The sequence below is a fragment of the Hemitrygon akajei genome, chromosome 6 (assembly GCF_048418815.1).
Source record: "Hemitrygon akajei chromosome 6, sHemAka1.3, whole genome shotgun sequence".
Lineage (NCBI taxonomy): Eukaryota > Metazoa > Chordata > Chondrichthyes > Myliobatiformes > Dasyatidae > Hemitrygon > Hemitrygon akajei.
This window is the reverse complement of record NC_133129.1, coordinates 92,660,120-92,677,820: the sequence shown is the minus strand read 5'-3', so window position 1 is coordinate 92,677,820 and position 17,701 is coordinate 92,660,120. Positions and strand designations below refer to the sequence as shown.

General features: G+C 41.3%; 1 protein-coding gene across 6 annotated transcripts in view; it reads left to right on the top strand.

Moving 5' to 3' along the window:
- LOC140729277 (GRB10-interacting GYF protein 2-like) overlaps positions 1-17,701 on the top strand; it is a 149,352-nt gene that overhangs the window by 104,831 nt on the left and 26,820 nt on the right. For 5 of the 6 annotated variants that reach the window (XM_073048874.1, XM_073048873.1, XM_073048875.1 and 2 more), the window contains 4 exons: positions 284-490; positions 2,135-2,221; positions 12,214-12,375; positions 13,785-13,981. In XM_073048874.1, the coding sequence (XP_072904975.1) occupies positions 284-490; positions 2,135-2,221; positions 12,214-12,375; positions 13,785-13,981 (653 nt within the window). The remainder of the gene's footprint in view (positions 1-283; positions 491-2,134; positions 2,222-12,213; positions 12,376-13,784; positions 13,982-17,701) is intronic. The other variant, XM_073048872.1, reaches the window with a different exon arrangement.

Below are 17,701 nucleotides of genomic sequence, written 5' to 3'. Positions count from 1 at the left end.
GGATGAGAGTTTATTTCACAGAGGGGATTGTTGCTAATTACACCATACAAGCAGAAATCATAGGGTAAACATTTGCTTCAGGTATTGAACCCCTTTTAGTTCCTCCCAACCTGCTGAAAAATTACAACTTGCAGCAGAAAAACTGCCAGATCAGTCCAGTTGAATTGTGCTATTTTTCATGCTTGTCATAAGCAGTTTCATACCTAAATGCTGTTGACCTGCGCATGTGTATGTATTCTCCTTGACAACATCCAAACCGCTTACTTCCCTGATGTCGTTGCAGGAGAAGGATCGGCGATGGATGGAGGAAGAGGAGAGCAGGCGCCAGCTGGAGGAAGAGGCCAGGCGCAGGCTTGCTGAGGAGGAGGAGCGGAAGCGCAAAGAGATGGACCTGCAGCTTCAGCGGCAGCAGGAAATGCTGAGGCACAGGCAGCAGCAGCAGCAGGAGACACTGAGGCGCTTGCAGCAGCATCAGTTGGCTCATATAAAGGTACTGTTGATGTGTTTTCATCTAGGTTTTTCTAGAGTAATTCTATAGCTGGTGATTTGCCTTGTCTGATGGATACAGGTTTGTTTGCAACATTTAAGAGTACGTATGGGAGGAGATGGTCAGGTATAGGTCGATTGGACTCGCAGTTCAGCATATTCTTGATGGCCTGTTCCTGTGCTGAACTTTCTAAGTTTATTAGATTTTCAGTTGAGTTTTAAGTACAGCATCATAGATTCCTGGGCTGGTATCCAGACTGTTGGTTTGATTCCAGTCTACAACAGCTTGTAGATTTGTTCTGTTATTAAATTAAAAATGCCGCATCAGTAATAACCCACCTGAGTTACTGGCATCTTTACGGGAAGGATGTTTTGGTCTAAGTTGTGCAATATTCCATTTCGGGAGCACTGAAAGAAGAGCAAGCAAATGAAGCCCACATCCCATGAATTAATAAAAAAAATTGAATTTGACAAGTCCCACTCTAATGGAAATGTATCTTCATCTTTATGCGTGTTCCTTGGCAGAGGTGCTGTTAAAAATGTATTGCTGAGCCTCCAATTGTAGGTTTGCTTTCAGAGTTGATGTGGCGCTTTCTCTGCAGGGCTGTGGATGTTCCAATTAACTTAGAACAAGAGAAAGTCTTGCTGTTCAAAGTCTTTTTATTATTCTTTCTTCCTCCCAACCTCCCCCACCTCTTCCAGCTGGCTGCCCTCTTTCCTGGTAACTGTCTTTACAGTTCTGAGAATCTTGGTCTTGACTGTTAGAAGTGACTGGTGAAGTTTGCTGGATACCTTCTTTTGAACCTCCTTGTGTTGTTTGACATTAAGGCAACAGCATAGTACCTGAAACTATTAAAAAGCTGAGACAACTGATACGCTGTGCAAAAGCAGGTCCTTTGGTCGGTCAAGTCTGAATTGACCATCAAATCACCCATTTAGATTAATCTCAACATTTTTCTCTCTACTTTATCACCAGCTCCTCCCCAGAGTCTGGCTTGAACTCGTTTCCCTAGTACTCTAAGGTTGTAGTTATACTGGCAGTGCCGTTACACCACTGATCTAGACATTGAATCAGACTCCAGTGGTTTGAAATCCCTAGGTTGTCACTGTTTCCTCTTTCTTCTTCTTTTGCACATAGTGTAGGTGTTCTAAATTGTCCAATTGTTGGGCTCGGTAATGTACCACCACATCTCTATTAATACTTATTGCAGTAGTGCCCATCAGAAATGCTAATCTGTCCAGTGTATCATTTTGGTGGTCTGCACATTTAAGTGTGAATGGAGGTGATGATATGAAGCAGTAGTAGGGACAATTCTCTGACCAAGCCCCATAGGATAGTGACATATCAAAAACTGCAGTCTGTGGTAGATGCTTGGCTGTGGCTGAATGTGGAAGACCTCTTCCTCCTGGTCAAAAATGAGGGAGAATAAGATTGGGGGTATCGCTATTAGTTCATGTTAAATCCAGAAAGGAATTGGGTGAAATTTCTTTGAGAGTTTTTAAAGGCTTAATGACGACGACAGAGGGATATGGTGGGGATAGAAAGGAAAGTAGGAGAAAAAGCTATTAATGCCAGCATAGAATAGTTGAGATGAATGGCTGTGGTTTTTGGAAGTTGCAGAACACAACTGAATTGTTTTTTCATTAGATCCCTTCTTCCACTACATGGGGGCAGCAGTCCAACTCGGTACCACCTCTTCAGAAGCTGGAGGAGGAGCGGCAACGCAGGGAGGAGGTAAGTTCAACTTTGGGTTTGTTAAAGAAGAACAATATTTCCTTGTTGGTATAAGATTGAAGAGTATTGAGAAAATTTACAAGGATATTGCTGGGACTTAAGGACCAGAGTTATAAGGAAAGATTAAATGAGTTAAGACTTTATTCCTTGAAATGGAGAAGATTGAGGGGAGATTTGATAGAGGACTACAAAATTATGAGGGGTATAGATAGGTTAAGTGCAAGCAGGTTCTTCCACTGAGGTTGGTGGGGCTACAGCCAGAGGCATGGGTTAAGGGTGAAAGGTGTATAAGGGGAACATGATGGGTTCACTCGGGGTTGTGAGAGTGTGGAACAAGTTGCCAGTGTAAGTGGTGTACATGAGCTTGATTTCAGCATTTGAAAGATTTGGATAGCTACATGAGCGATAGTGTTATGGAGTGTGGGCAGTTTAAATGGCTTGGTGCGGGCTAGATTGGCTGAATGGCCTGTTTCTATACTGTACATTTCTAAGACTCTACGGTACCATTCCGTCTTGAAAATCTGTCTGTGACACTGCCTCTTATGAACTGAGAATTGTATGGCATCAGTTCCTGTCTATCCTTAACATATCTGGTCCATCCATTTCATGTTGCATGTTGCAATGTGAATAGTGTGGTCAATTTTACTACCACCCTATTCTGTCCTGGCTTAATTATGTAAATAACAGTGCAGGATGAATATCCAGAGGAGACTTCTGTGTTGTGCCAAGTGAAATACATTTTGGAGCGCTCTTAACCTTAATAAGGACTGCCGTACCTTCTAATGCATTCCTTGTTTGTAATTGTTTATAAAATCCTGAATTTCAGCCTTCAAGAATGTTGTTTAATTTCTGTTTCTTGGATGTGATGCTCTTGGGGTACTTCAGATATTGTGAAGCCTGGCACAATGCTCCTTTGAATTGCTCCATTTTGCTCACCTAGCTCCATCCCTTTTCTAAAATATTCTGACTCAGCACCAGTCCTCATGTCCCTGGCCTAAATCACAAGCACAAAAAAAAGTCTGGACTCATGAATACTGAATTTCCTGTACTGAACTATGAAACTCTACTGTAGAATTAAAACAAATGGAAGTCGGTCACTTCATCTCTTCCTAATCCACCATTCTCTTAGACTTTGGTTGTTGAAAAGCAATCTGACCCTTCTGTATTTGGTATATTGTGAGAAATCTGGACTGGAAGAAGTCGTGTCATTTCCAGGCCTGACCCACACATTATGCCGTTCGCTACTCTAGTACAGTGTCATATTCCCATCATCTAATCACACAGCGCAATTCCTGTGATTTAAGCTTGGCATTCTATGGGGTAAGGTTCAGAATCTGCCTTTTCAAATGATCTTGACCAAACTTCTCTAGGCCACAGCCTAACCAAGATATTCCTGCCCTACTGTATGGCAGAAAGTCAGGTTTTACCAAAGCTATGGTGACATCCTAACTTTCTCCTTTTATTGATCACAGCATTTGAGATTATACTTAAAAATAGGTGATTGACTATGGTTGTTAATCTATAAAAATGATAGAAGCAAACTAAATGAAAATGAAGTATCGACAATAATAGTGTGGAGTATCTGAAAGATAGATTTACAGCAGCACCAAAAACAGACAGTGTGTCTGTTGTGTGAGAAAGTTTTTTCAAATGAAGCAACAAGTCCATCCAGGCTCCTTGAACATTTGAAGAAAATACACTCTGATATAGCAAACAAGAGCTTGGCTTGTTTTCATTCACTTCATGAAAACTTTTAGAAATGTAAAGCACTTCAAAACAGGTTTGCCAGTACTTCACAACTAAACAGTGATGATTTGCATGCTTCGTACAACATTTCATTGCTCATTGCTAAATCTGGAAACCCCACACAATTGGAGATGAGCTGATTCTGCCAGGAGTAAGAGAGGTTCTGAGTACAGTTTTGTATAAGTCATCAGACTAAACAATTAAAGAGATTCTGCTCAATGACAATTGTGTTTAAAGGTGAATAGATGAAATGCCTGAGAATGTGGAAGACGCATTGTGCAGCATACTTAGGGAACAGAATTTGTTGTGCTCTGCAGTTGGATGTGTCAACTTTGCCAGGCAACAAATCTTTGCTTCTTGGTTATATTCGCTTCATAAAAGATTGAAAGCATGGTTCGAGTTATTTGCAAGGAGACTAGAAACAGATACGAAGGGGGAGTCAATATTGCAGACTGTTGAGCAATTTTTCAAAGGACATTTTGCTCATCAACATTCTTGCTTATGCAACATGTGGGGCACCATCAATGACAGGACACCACCGTAAGGTTATTAATTTCTTGAAAAAAGCTTTACCTAACATATTTACCATTCACTGTGTAATTCTCAGGCAGTATCTCTCAGAAACTCTTTGTGATCAACTGCACAAATTATTAAATACTGTTATCACAGCAGTAAATAAAATCCGGTGCCATGCTCTCAATTCTTGACTATTTCAAGAGCCTTGCTGTCGTGTACAAGAGGAAACTACCTGACCCTTTTATGCATTTTTTGAAACTGATTATAATTCTTTGATGATTCGAATGCTTCATTTAGTAATCAACTCAAGAATATTAGGCATGACATTTCTTATTTGTCAGAAATATTTGCAAAGTTTAATGAAATTATTTCTCATTTACAAGGAAATGATGTGAATCTTATCAAAGTTAAATCAATTGTCTCCACATTTCTGTCCAAGTTAACCCTATTAAAGTGTAATGTTGGTTGTTGTGACATTTTCCAATTTCCAAGTCTCTGAGTTGGACGAGAAAGCAAGAATCCTAAGTTTCCTCTGCCCACTTGAGTGAGCTGTGTAAAAACACATCAGAGAGATTTCAGGGTTTTCTCTTAATCCAAATTCCAGATTGGGTAAAAATCCATTCCTGAACACTTGCAGTTGAGCAATTAACAGGAAGGATGAGGGGAAGATTTTATCTCGCTACAAAATAACTTTGCACTGAAGCGGAAGTTGAGAAAAATCATATCAAGACTTTTAGTTGCAGAGTGAAATCTCTAGTCACTATCCTGCACTGGAAAAAGCTCTAGGTATTCTTCTTTGCCTTTCTAACATATTTAGTGGAGCATGGTTTCAGTGCATTCATCCAGTTTCTTTCAAAGCAACGAAACAGATTGCAAATTAATTACTCAATGTGGGCATCTTAGACTCCTTCTGAATGACATTCAGCCTAATGTTGAGAAGCTGATAATCATCGCACCAAACACATCCATCTTATTGAAAGGTGAAAAAGCAATCAAGTCATGAATAATTGGACTATTAATGTATGCTTTAAAATTGTTGATAAAAATTGTTTTACTGTATTTAAATAAAGAAATGGTTTTATTTGTAGTTTTAAATAGATTTGAATAATTTTTACAATTATCTAAATTTTTTCACTATGCATTGTAAATCAAAATTCAAGATTTAAAGTATGTTTATTATCAAATAATGTATAAATTATAAAACTTTGGGATTTGTCTGCTTACAAGCAGCAACAAAGCAAGAGACCCAAAAGAACACAATTTTAAAAATCAAAGACCAACACCCTGGGGGGGGGGGGGGGGAGAACACAGATCATACAAGCAATAGAAGCAAGCACAGCATTCTGAACCAGCTTGAGTCTTGGGTACAAATGTCCAGAGTAGGCCCAAACCTTGGTCTCAGTTATTAGCAGGGCAAATTGCCACGAAGCACAGCAGCCAGGGCAGTCTTGCAGCCTCAAGGTCAAGGAGAGGGGAGTGAACATCGCGGGAGAGCGAGAGAAATTAGCCAGAACCTCACCTCCAGTCCCGTCACTCGGCCCTTCCAGTCTGTCTGGGCCGACGTTTAAATTGTCAAAACAGTGGATCGTGCCTCACATTAGGACCCAGGCCTTGCCATAATGAACTGCTCCCAGCGTGGCATACACCACCCAGCAATTCACTCTGGGCCTAGACTTCGTCACCCTGCCTGAAGCCATTTTCGACCTCTTCAGATGTGCTCAGTGCTTAGAGCAATCCAACAACCTCCTGCCTAGGTTAATTGGATGGCTATTGAAGCTCCTCTGCCTCAACAACCCCTCTCCTATAAAATTCTTTAGTTTTTAATGTAATGACTGGAAAGGGAGAGGAGGGCACTGAGGATGTGGTCTGGGATCCAAGGGAGCAGTAATGAAAAAAAGTTTGGGAACCAGTCATCTAAATGGTAAGAGATAGCAGAGGTCTGTTATGTCGAGAGATTAGGTGCATTAGTGTACAATTCTCAAACTGAGAATGCAAGTGGTTATGGAAAAAAGTTTGAATATGCTAGACTGGACTCCAAAAGAGTAGGAGAGGATGATTGACTTGTGAGATTGGGGGGGTCTTGACAGGCAAACATGGAAAGAGTGTTTCATGGTTAAAAATCTAGAATAAGGTTATATTGCCTTAATAATGACTTGCCCTTTTAAGGCAAGTAAGAGACTGGTTGGGTTGAGTTACACTCCGATCTTTGCAATTTACTAGCAAACGTATTGTTAGTGCACTGTTGATTGTGTTGTATCCTCCGAATGCTTGGCCTTTATGTACTTTTCAATCAGCTGGTTAGATGTCATTTCGGAAACTCATTTGTGATATAGGGAGGAAATCTCATCACTGATTGGCTGTGTGGTGAAGGTTGTGCATTGTGATCAGGAAGTTTGTCCACATCAATTCATAAATAGGATTGAGGTGTATCTGTTTGTTTACAGAATTGTGCACAGAAAACTATGCTTCTAGGAATATTCTTGTTCGCTTATGACATGACTTTCACTGATGCCCAGTCGAATCTGTGCTCTCAGTCTTCATGGTTAGAGACCAGTGAGCTGGTCATGCCACTTTTCAGCCAGTTGATGTTCATGGATCCTTGTGGATAATTTTCTCCCAGCTTGGCCAGTGTAATATCTTGCTGCAGCTTGGTTTGTTCTTTTGATCTTGAAAGTACTCTCAATTGCGATTGACTTGTGCATGGCTGAAATTCTAGTTATTGGAGCAGTCAGGCCAACGTTTCTGAGGTATTTCAAATGTATGGAAGGACAACCTGTTTGGCCACTTCTTGGTTGGTGTGTTGTCAGTCTGGTTGGCATCTTTGTATGAAGTACAGTGGCTATCTGTTTTGTGTAAATACGTTAAAGCGATGAGACTATTATTTTCTGAGCTTGGTGTCAATGTGTGATAGAAGCAGAATTTTGAATTTTTAGAAATGCTTGATAAATTGATTAGTTTTTGTACTGTCATGTAACACCATGATCCTTAAAAATCATCTCATTTTTACTATGTACTGTACCAGCAGTTATGGTCGAAATGACAATAAAAGTGACTTGATAAGAGGTGAAAGTTTCCTGCAGGAATGCAGTTAATGATTGTCAGATCAGCAATCATCTTAAATGGCAGAGCAGGCTCAGGGCTTGAGTGGCCTAATTCACAGGTTTGTAGTTAGTTTGAACCTGCTGCACTGTTTGATGTGGGTTCCCTTCATGTTGCTTTTACAAAACTGATGTGCAATTTTAATATTAAAGCTGCTCCTATGTCATTCAACAAAAATTGTTTGTGGCCTTTAATTTAGTAAAACATCCATGGTCCACTGTAAGAATGGCATGAGGCACATGATACTGAGTACAAAAGCTTGATTGATGGTGAAGTAAAGGGCAGGCAGTTATAGAGTGCACATTCTAATTCTTCAGGAGTTATCCACTGGTGGAATAGGCAAAATCAAGGATCCACTGGAAGTAGAATTAAAGGAAGACAACGACAATAATTGGGGGTGGAAGAAGATGACAGTGGATAACCGGTTAGGCTGTAGAGGGATATGAAAACTTGAATAACTCGATCCCAATGCCAATCCCAAAGCCACTTTTATTATCTTCTAAGGGAAGAATCTAGTCCATGATAAGAAAGATCTTTAAGTGTTGCTGAGCAAAGACATCTTGGGATCCAAGTTCATAACTCCTTGAAGGTGGCTAAGAAGGCTTATGGAATGCTTGCTTTTATTAGTTGATGCATTGAGTTCAAAAGTCAAAAAGTTATGTTGCAACATTATAAAGTCTGGTGATTATTGCATACAGTTCTGGTCGTCCCAGTACAGGAAGGCTGTTGAGGCTTTGAAGAGGTGCAGAAGAGGTTTACCGGGATGCTGTTTGGTTTAGAGGGCATGAGCTCTCACGAGAGGCTGGATAAACTTGGGTTGTTTTCTCTGGAGTGCACGAGGCTGAGGAGAGATCTGGTAGAAGTTTATAAAATTGAGGTGCATAGATAGAGTAGACAGGGAGTATCTGTTTCCCAAAGTGGAAATATCTAATACTAGGGGATATGCATTGGAGGTGGGAGGGGGTATGTTCAAAGAGCATGTGAGGGGTAAGTGTCTTTATTCGGTAGTGGATTCCTGGAATGCACTGCCTGCTATGATGGTAGAGGCAAATACATTAGAGGCTTTTAAGAGATGTTTGATAGGCACATGACTATGAGGGATATGGACGTAGTGTAATTAGGAGCAATTAATGTTTGGGTGTTATTGATTTGCTTTTCAGCTGGTTCGGTGCAATGTTGTAGGCTGAAGGAACTGTTCCTGAACTGTTCTATAAAAGGTATTGAGTTGATCATAGTGAATTTTCTTGCCTGAAAGATTTGCTCAGTGGAATTGCTGCATTGTATAATGAGGATGGATGAAGGTTTATTCTTACAACTACCAACAAAAGTTCAGGTCATTTAGGCTCTGTGTTGATTAATTTGGAAACCAGCATGAAGTATCGACAAATTTTGATAGGTATACTTGTAGGGATGACTGGAGAAGCATTCCTCCCTGGATAGCCTGCTGGAAATGACTGAATAAGTCAATAGGGTGGTAAAGAAGTCATATGGCATACTTTTCTTTATTAGTTGGGGCTCTGAGTTTGAATTGGAAAGTAGTGTTGAAGCTTTAAAAATTGTAGTTAGACTACATTTGAAGTATTTAATTCAATTCTGATTGCCCCAATATAGGAAACAAAAAACTGGTTTTGGAGAGGGTGCAAAAGAGGGCATGTGTTATAGAGAGAGGTTGAACAAACTGGTTTTCTCTGAAGCAGCAGAGGCTGAGAGGACACATGGTAGATTATGAAAGGCATAGATTAAGACAGCTGATATCTCATTCCCAGGGATGAAATACCTAATACTAAAGGGCATATAAGGTAAGGGGTGTAAGTTCAAGGGTAATATGTGGGGCAAGGTCTTCTGTACACGGTGATAGGTGCTGGGAATGCACTGCCAGGGGTGGTGGCAGAGGGGCAGATATAATCGTGGTGTTAAAGAGTTTCTTAGAAAGTTACATGTACAGTTGCAAAAAAAAGTTTGTAAAGCATAAATTGGGCACAGATGTTCTCGGGGAAATGTACGGCAGAAATGTGACAAATGTTCAGGGGATATTTGTGTGGCATTTTGCTTGGGTACGTTTTAAGGAGATGGAAAGGATGGTAGGGTACAGGAACTGCGGTGTACAAAGGCTGTTGAAAACCTAGTCAAGAAAAAAGAAAAGCTTACGTAAGGTTCAAAAGGCTAGCAAGAAGGAGCTCAAGAAAGAAATTAGGAGAGCCAGAAGGGGCCATGAGAAGGCCTTGACGGACAGGATTAAGGAAAACCCCAAGGCATTCTACAAGTATGGGAAGACATGAGAGAATAGGATGAGTCAAGTGTGACAGTGGAAAAGTGTGTATGGAACCAGAGGTTATAGCAGAGGTACTTAATGAATACTTAGTTTCAATATTCACTACTGAAAAGGATCTTGGTGATTGTAGGGATGACTTACAGCGGTTTGAAAAGCTTGAGTATATTGGCATTAAGAAAGAGGATGTCCTGGAGCTTTTGGAAGGCATCAAGTTAGATAAGTCTCTGGGACCGGACAAGATGTATCTTAGGTTACTGTGGGAGGCAAGGGAGGAGATTGCTGAACCTCTGGCAATGATCTTTGCATCATCAATGGGGACAGGAGAGGTTCCAGAGGATTGGAGGGTTGCAGATGTTGTTCCCTTATTCTAGAAAGGGAATAGAGATACCCCAGGAAATTATAGACCAGTGAGTCTTACTTTAGTGGTTAGTAAATTGATGGAAAAGATCCTGAGAGGCAGGATTTATGAACATTTGGAGAGGCATAATATGATTAGGAATAGTCAGCATGGCTTTGTCAAAGACAGGTCGTGCCTTACAAGCCTGATTGAATTTTTGGAGGATGTGACTAAACATGTTGATGAAGGTAGAGCAGCAGATGTAGTGCATATGGATTTCATCAAGGCATTTGATAAGGTAACCCATGCCAGGCTTATTGAGAAAGTAAGGAGGCATGGGATCCAAGGGGACCTTGCTTAGTGGATCCAGAATTGGCTTGCCCACAGAAGGCAAAGAGTGGTTTTAAACGGGTCATATTCTGCATGGAGTTCGGTGACCAGTGGTGTGCCTCAGGGGTCTGTTCTGGGACCCTTTATTGATTTTTATAAATGACCTCGAGGAGGAAGTGGAGGGATGGGTTAGTAAACACAAAAGTTGGGGGTGTTATGAATAGTCTGGAGGGCTTTCAGAGGTTACTGTGGGACATCCCAGATAAGTGTGAGGTGGTTCATTTTGGTAGGTCAAATATGATGGCAGAATATAGAATTAATGGTAAGACTCTTGGCACTGTGGAGGATCAGAGGGATCTTGGGGTCCGAGTCCATAGGACACTCAAAGCTGCTACGCAGATTGACTCTGTGGTTAAGAAGGCTTGCGGTACATTGGCCTTCCATCAACCATGGATTGAGTTTTAGAGCCGAGAGGTAATGTTGCAGCTATATAGGACCCTGGTCAGACCCCACTTGGAGTACTGTGCTCAGTTCTGGTCACCTCACTACAGGAACGATGTGTAAACTATAGAAAGGGTGCAGAGGAGATTTACAAGGATCTTGCCTGGATTGGGGAGCTTGCTTTATGAGAATAGGTTGAGTGAACTCGGCCAAAAAAGGAAAAAAAGCCTTTGAGCGATGGAGGATGAGAGGTGACCTGATAGACGTGTATAAGATGATGAGAGGCATTGATCATGTGGATAGTCAGAGGCTTTTTCCCAGGGCTGAAATGGCTAACATGAGAGGGCACATTTTAGGTGCTTGGAAGAAGGTACAGAAGAGATGTCGGGTAAGTTTTTTTTAATACAGAGAGCGGTGAGTGCGTGGAATGGGCTGCTGGCGACGGAGGTGGATACGATAGGGTATTTTAAGAGACTCCTGGGTGGGTATATGCGGCTTAGAAAAATAGAGGGCTATGGGTAACCATAGGTAATTTCTAAGTAGGTACATGTTCGGCACAGCATTGTGGGCTGAAAGGCCTGTTTTGTGCTGTAGGTTTTTTGTGTTTCATGTTTAACCTTATGCAATTACCTGGTTTTCTGCATTAATTACTCATAAAATGTGGTCTGATCTTCATGTTACAATAATAATGGACAAACACAATCTACCTAAACAAATACACAGAAATTGTGCTTTTCATTTCTTTATTGAACGCATTGTTTAATTATTCACAGTCCAGGTTGCAAAAATTATGTGAGCCCTTGTATTTAATAACTGGTAGAATCTTCTTTAGCAGCAATAACATCCACCGAACGTTTCCTATTGTTGCTGATCAAACTTGCGCAATGACGAGGAGGAATTTTAGACCATTCCTCCATACAGAACTGTTTCAATTCATCAATATTTCTGATATACTTTGCATGAGCAGCTCTCTTCAGGTCATACCACAGTATCTCCATTAGGTTAAGGTCAGGACTCTGACTTGGCCATTCTAAAACACAAATTTTCTTCTTAAATCATTCCTCTTGATTTCCTCTTGTGCTTCTGTAATTGTAAAGGGTTCACAAGCTTTTTCTTGCAAGTGTATGTGCAAAGAATGGAGGAATGTGGGCATTGTGTAGCCAGATTAGTTAGGCATTTAACTACTGATTAGTTCAGCACATCATTCAGCACATTTTTTGAAAGAGTAAAAATGAACGTTGCTTGCTCCAGCAGTGTCGTCAGCAGCAGGAGATAATGAAGGCACTCCAGCAGCACCAGCAGAAGTCACCTGGCTGGAACAGTATTCCCAAGCAGTCTATGTCTGTAAAATCACTACTGGAGGTGCAGCAGGAACTGCAGAAACAGCAGCAGCAAAGGGCACAGGCACGAGCTGTAAGTATTCAGCATGACCAAATTCAGTTTCCACAATTTTTCCCTGTCAGAGTGACTCTTCCCTTTGATGCAGAATCAAGGTGCTTCCACAGAGGGGTTTGTATGACAGTGAGGTATTCATCTTTGTGATCATTACATTTAACCCATTCTCTTCACAGTTTCCCAGTCAAAGACACCAGTTGGTTGTCCACAGGAGTTGCCATTTGTAAAGATGTAGGGAAGTTTTTCCAGCAGATGTAATTTTTCTTCAGAAATCCAACCAAATCCCTGAAAGATATGCATTCGTAAAACATTATCAGTCAGTACCTCTCCTCCAACTGCTCCCATGTCAACCTGACCCAAGAGCCTGAGATAAATCATGGCTGCCCCAGCACCGGCATTTATATTCTCTTGTGGGATGGGATGTTATTGGTAATGCTGGCACTTTGTGTTAACTGAATAAGAAGATAAGAGTTTAACCTCATTAACCAAATTGGGACAGTAGTTTTCCTTCAGTGAAGAACATTTAGCAAATCAGATGAGATTTTGCAGCAATCTATTTCTATCCCAGATAACAGAATTTCATTTTGATTTCTTGGCTTCCTTGGTGAGATTGAATTCCTTCAAAGTGATGGATGTAGCTATATTTACAATGTTTAAAAGGGATTTAGATAGGTACATGGATAAGAAAGATTTAGAGGGATATGTGCTAGACTCAGCAAATTTGGCAAACTCAGGAGGGCATGTTTCTCGGCATGGACGAGTTGAGCCTAAGGGCCTGTTTCCATGCTCTATGACTTCATGACTAACAGATATTAATGAACTACAGTGATTCTACAGAAAGAATACACAGCCTGATTTCTATTCTGCTTCTCTGGGTCACTTTTTCTTTTGAGTTAGTTATAACTTCCTAATTTCAAAATTCAAAGTATTTATACGTTATACAACGTTGAGATTCGTCTGATGTGCAACCATGAAACAAAGAAACTTAAACGAACCCATATATAAAATAAAGACCAAATGTTCAATGTTCAGAGGGAAAAAACACATGCCCATTAAAAAAATAAAAGAACCCATGAAAAAAGACCATCGAGCACCTAATGTACAAAGAGGAAAAAAAACATATGCAGACAATAGCTACCAGCAGATAACTTTCTGAACTGAATTCTGCAAAGAGTCCCATAGTTCAGCGTAGAGCCAAGTTGTGGAGTAGTGACTCCACTTGAGAGTTGATCTTTGTCGTCTGGACTTCTCCCATTTCTAACTGGGTATGCTCAAGATTGTTCCTGTAGTCTATTAAGTTGAACCACCCATGACAGTAACCAGGTATATTTATGACCTTATAGATAATGGCTAGGTTATGTTACCATGTTTTTAATCGGTCTCTGAAACATTTCCTCCTTTTTCTCCCCCCTCGTGTCTGCCGCTAGCATTCTAGTATACCTATCAACAACTCTTCAGTATGGGGATTGTCTGGTCAATGGGGATCTGACATGAACAGCATGTGGAGTGTGCACGAAACCAAGAACTCTAACATAAGCCTGTGGGGGGACGAAGCTGTGAAGAGCACAGGCCCTGTGATCAGGAATGCAGGGTTGAAGAACAGCAGGAGCAGTCCTTCACTAAGGTTTGTGCCTCCAATCTCCCAGGCTCTACTCAGTTTTCGGGTCTTTTTGTGTGTGGGTGTGTGTGTGTTCCTCTTATGGATGTTCGAAATTCAAAGTTTATTGTCAAAGTACATATATCACCATATACTACCTTAAGATTTATTTTTTTTCTGGGCATTCACAGTAAATACAAAGAAACACAATAGAATCAATGAAAACTGCACACAAAAGATAGATGAACAACCAAGGTGCAAGATAACAAACTGTAAATACAAAAAAGAAAAAGATAAACGAAATAATAATGAATAAGCAATAAATATTGAGAACTTGAGTTAATTAATCCATAGTTTGTGAAATCACTTGAGTGTTGGGCTGAGTGAAGATATCCCCTCTGGTTCAAGAGCCTGATGGTTAGGGGGTAATAACTGTTCCTGAACCTGGTGGTGTGAGTCCTGGGGCTCCTGAAACACCTCCCTGGTGGAATCAGTGAGAAGGGAGCAAAATCTGGATGGTGGGGGTCCTTGATGGATGCTGTTTTCCTGTGACAGTGCTCCTTGTATGTCTGCTCACTTGTGAAAGACTGAGCTGTATCCACCACTTTTTGTAGGCTTTTCAGTTCAAGTGAAAAGTTGGGGGTAAAAGAAAAGCTTGCAGTGTGTGGTTTCCTGTGAAGGGCAGTGCAGGATGAATGCACAGAGGAGAGTTCTGTATTGTGCTGTTGTGAAATAAATTTTGGAGTTTCAGAATATAGGACAGCTCTCTTAATAAGGACCAACCTATCCTCTGAGGATTTCCTTACTTTTAATTGTTAGGAATCTTTCAATTTCACCCCTTCAGAATGGTATTCATTTGCAATTTCTTGATAATCAGAGAAATGAAAATGGTCCTCTTTGGGTTTCTCAAATCTTGTGAAGCCCTGCGTGGTGGCTCTTAGAATTACTAAAATTTGCTCACTTAGCTACATCCCATTGCTTAAATAGTCTGACAGCATGGTGTGACAGGAGCCCTCAAGCCCCTTGTCTGAATTGTAGGGTGATAAGTTCTTGATTAGTAAGTGTATTGAGTATTTCCTGCAAGTTCTCTTTTATTTGTACCTTCATACTTTGAACCTATTTCAAAAGCTGGTAATCTCTTGTGGCTTCCTTGAGATTCCATGGGTGGCCTGATGTTGGAATTCGATGTCAGCTAATCAATATAGAACTGTTCTGATGCCTCCATCCTCTCTGTGTGCCTGTGTCTTAGATGATTGCAATCTGAGATCTGTGTAAAACCTAGCTGCTTGTTCATAAGCACAGAAAAGCTTACAAAAGGTTCGGAGAGCTAGGTAATGTTAGAGATCTAGAAGATCATAAGGCTAATAGGAAGGAGCTTAAGAATGAAATTAGGAGAGCCAGAAGGGGCCATGGGAAGACCTTGGTGGGCAGGATTAAGGAAAACCAAGGCATTCTACAAGTATGTGAAGAGCAAGTGGATAAGATGTGAAAGAATAGGTCCTATCAAGTGTGACGGTGGGAAGGTGTGTACGTAACCGGAGGAATTAGCAGAGGTACTTAGTGAATACTTCATATTCGCTATGGAAAAGGATCTTGGTGATTATAGTGATGACTTGCAGCAGTCTGAAAAGCTTGAGCATGTAGATATTAAGAAAGAGGATGTGCTGGAGCTTTTGGAAAGCATCAAGTTGGATAAGTCACCGGGACCAGATGAGATGTACCCTCAAGCTACTGTGGGAGGCGAGGGAGGAAATTGCTGAGCCTCTGGCGATGATCTTTGCTTCATCAATGGGGACGGAGAAGTTCCAGAGAATTGGACGGTCGCAAATGTTATTCCTTTATTCAAGAAAGGGGGTAGAGATAGCCCAGGAAATTATAGACCAGTGAGTCCTACCTCAGTTGTTTGGCAGGTTGATGGAGAAGATCCTGAGAGGCAGGATTTATGAACATTTGGAGAGGCATAATATGATTAGGAATAGTCAGCATGGCTTTGTCAAGGGCAGGTCGTGCCTTATGAGCCTGATTGAATTTTTTGAGGATGTGACTAAACACATTGAAGGAAGAGCAGTAGATGTAGTGTATCTGAATTTCAGCAAGGCATTTGATAAGGTACTCCATGCAAGGCTTATTGAGAAAGTAAGGAGGCATGGGATCCAAGGGGACATTCCTTTGTGGATCCAGAACTGGTTTGCTCACAGAAGGCAAAGAGTGGTTGTAGACGGGTCATATTCTGCATGGAGGTCGGTCACCAGTGGAGTGCATCAGGGATCTGTTCTGGGACCCTTACTCTTCGTGATTTTTATAAATGACCTAGATGAGGAAGTGGAGGGATGAGTTATTAAGTTTGCTGATGACACTAAGGTTGGAGATGTTGTGGATAGTGTGGAGGGCTGTCAGAGGTTACAAAGGGAGGTTGATTGGATGCTAAACTGGGCTGAGAAGTGGCAGATGGAGTTCAACGCAGATAAGTGTGAAGTGGTTCATTTTGGTAGGTCAAATATGATGGCAGAATATAGTATTAATGGTAAGACTCTTGGCAGCATGGAGGATCAGAGGGATCTTGGGGTCCAAGTCCATAGGACGCTCAAAGCAGCTGTGCAGGTTGACTCTGTGGTTAAGAAGGCATATGGTGTATTGGCCTTCATCAATCGTGGAATTGAATTTAGGAGTCAAGAGGTAATGTTGCAGCTATATAAGACCCTGGTCAGACCCTACTTGGAGCCCTGTGCTCATTTCTGGTTGCCTCACTACAGAATGCATGTGGAAACCATAGAAAGAGTGCAGAGGAGATTTACAAAGATGTTGTCTGGATTGGGGAGTATGCCTTGTGAGAATAGGTTGAATGAACTCGGCCTTTTCTCCTTGGAGCGACGGAGGAGGAGAGGTGACCTGATAGAGGTGTATAAGATAATGAGAGGAATTGATCATGTGGATAGTCAGAGGCTTTTTCCCAGGGCTGAACTGGTTGCCACAAGAGGACACAGGTTTAAGGTGATGGGGAGTAGGTACAGAGGAGATGTCAGGGGTAAGTGTTTTTTATTCAGAGTGGTGAGTGCGTGGAATGGGCTGCTGACAACGATAGGGTATTTTAAGAGACTTTTGGATAGGTACATGGAGCTTAGAAAAATAGAGGGCTACAGGTAAGCCTTGTAATTTCTAAGGTAGGGACATGTTTGGCACAACTTTGTGGGCCGAAGGGCCTGTATTGTGCTGTAGATTTTCTATGTTTCTATATTTTGCAGATGCTGGAAATCTTGAGTAACACACACTAAGTGCTGGAGGAACTCAGCAAGTCAGGCAACATCAATGAATTAGAATAAACAGTGGATGTTTTGGGCTGAGACCTAGGGCTTAGGAGTAAACATCAACTGATTATTCCTTTCCATAGATGCTGTCTGACTTGGCTGAGTTCCTCCAGCATTTCCTCCAGCTGCTTGGTTATTTCACCTTAGTGAGGCACTTAAGGCAAATACCAGCATATCTGTGTTGTTGCTTGAATGAAGTCACCGGAAAAAATTACTAGTAGATGCAAAGCAGCTTCTTTATTTGACAAAATCTCTCTCTTGCTCTCGCTCTCTCTGGCTATCCATCCCATAGGATGATGATGGTTCCTTTTAGTCAGTCAGTGGGGTTTGATACCCCACTCAGAAAGGAACAGCGTATGCGTTAATGGATTTTAGGTGAGTAAGGGGTTGCACAGGTCCAGACCCACCCTCTCAACATCCCCTCCCGGATCCAGCAGCATGG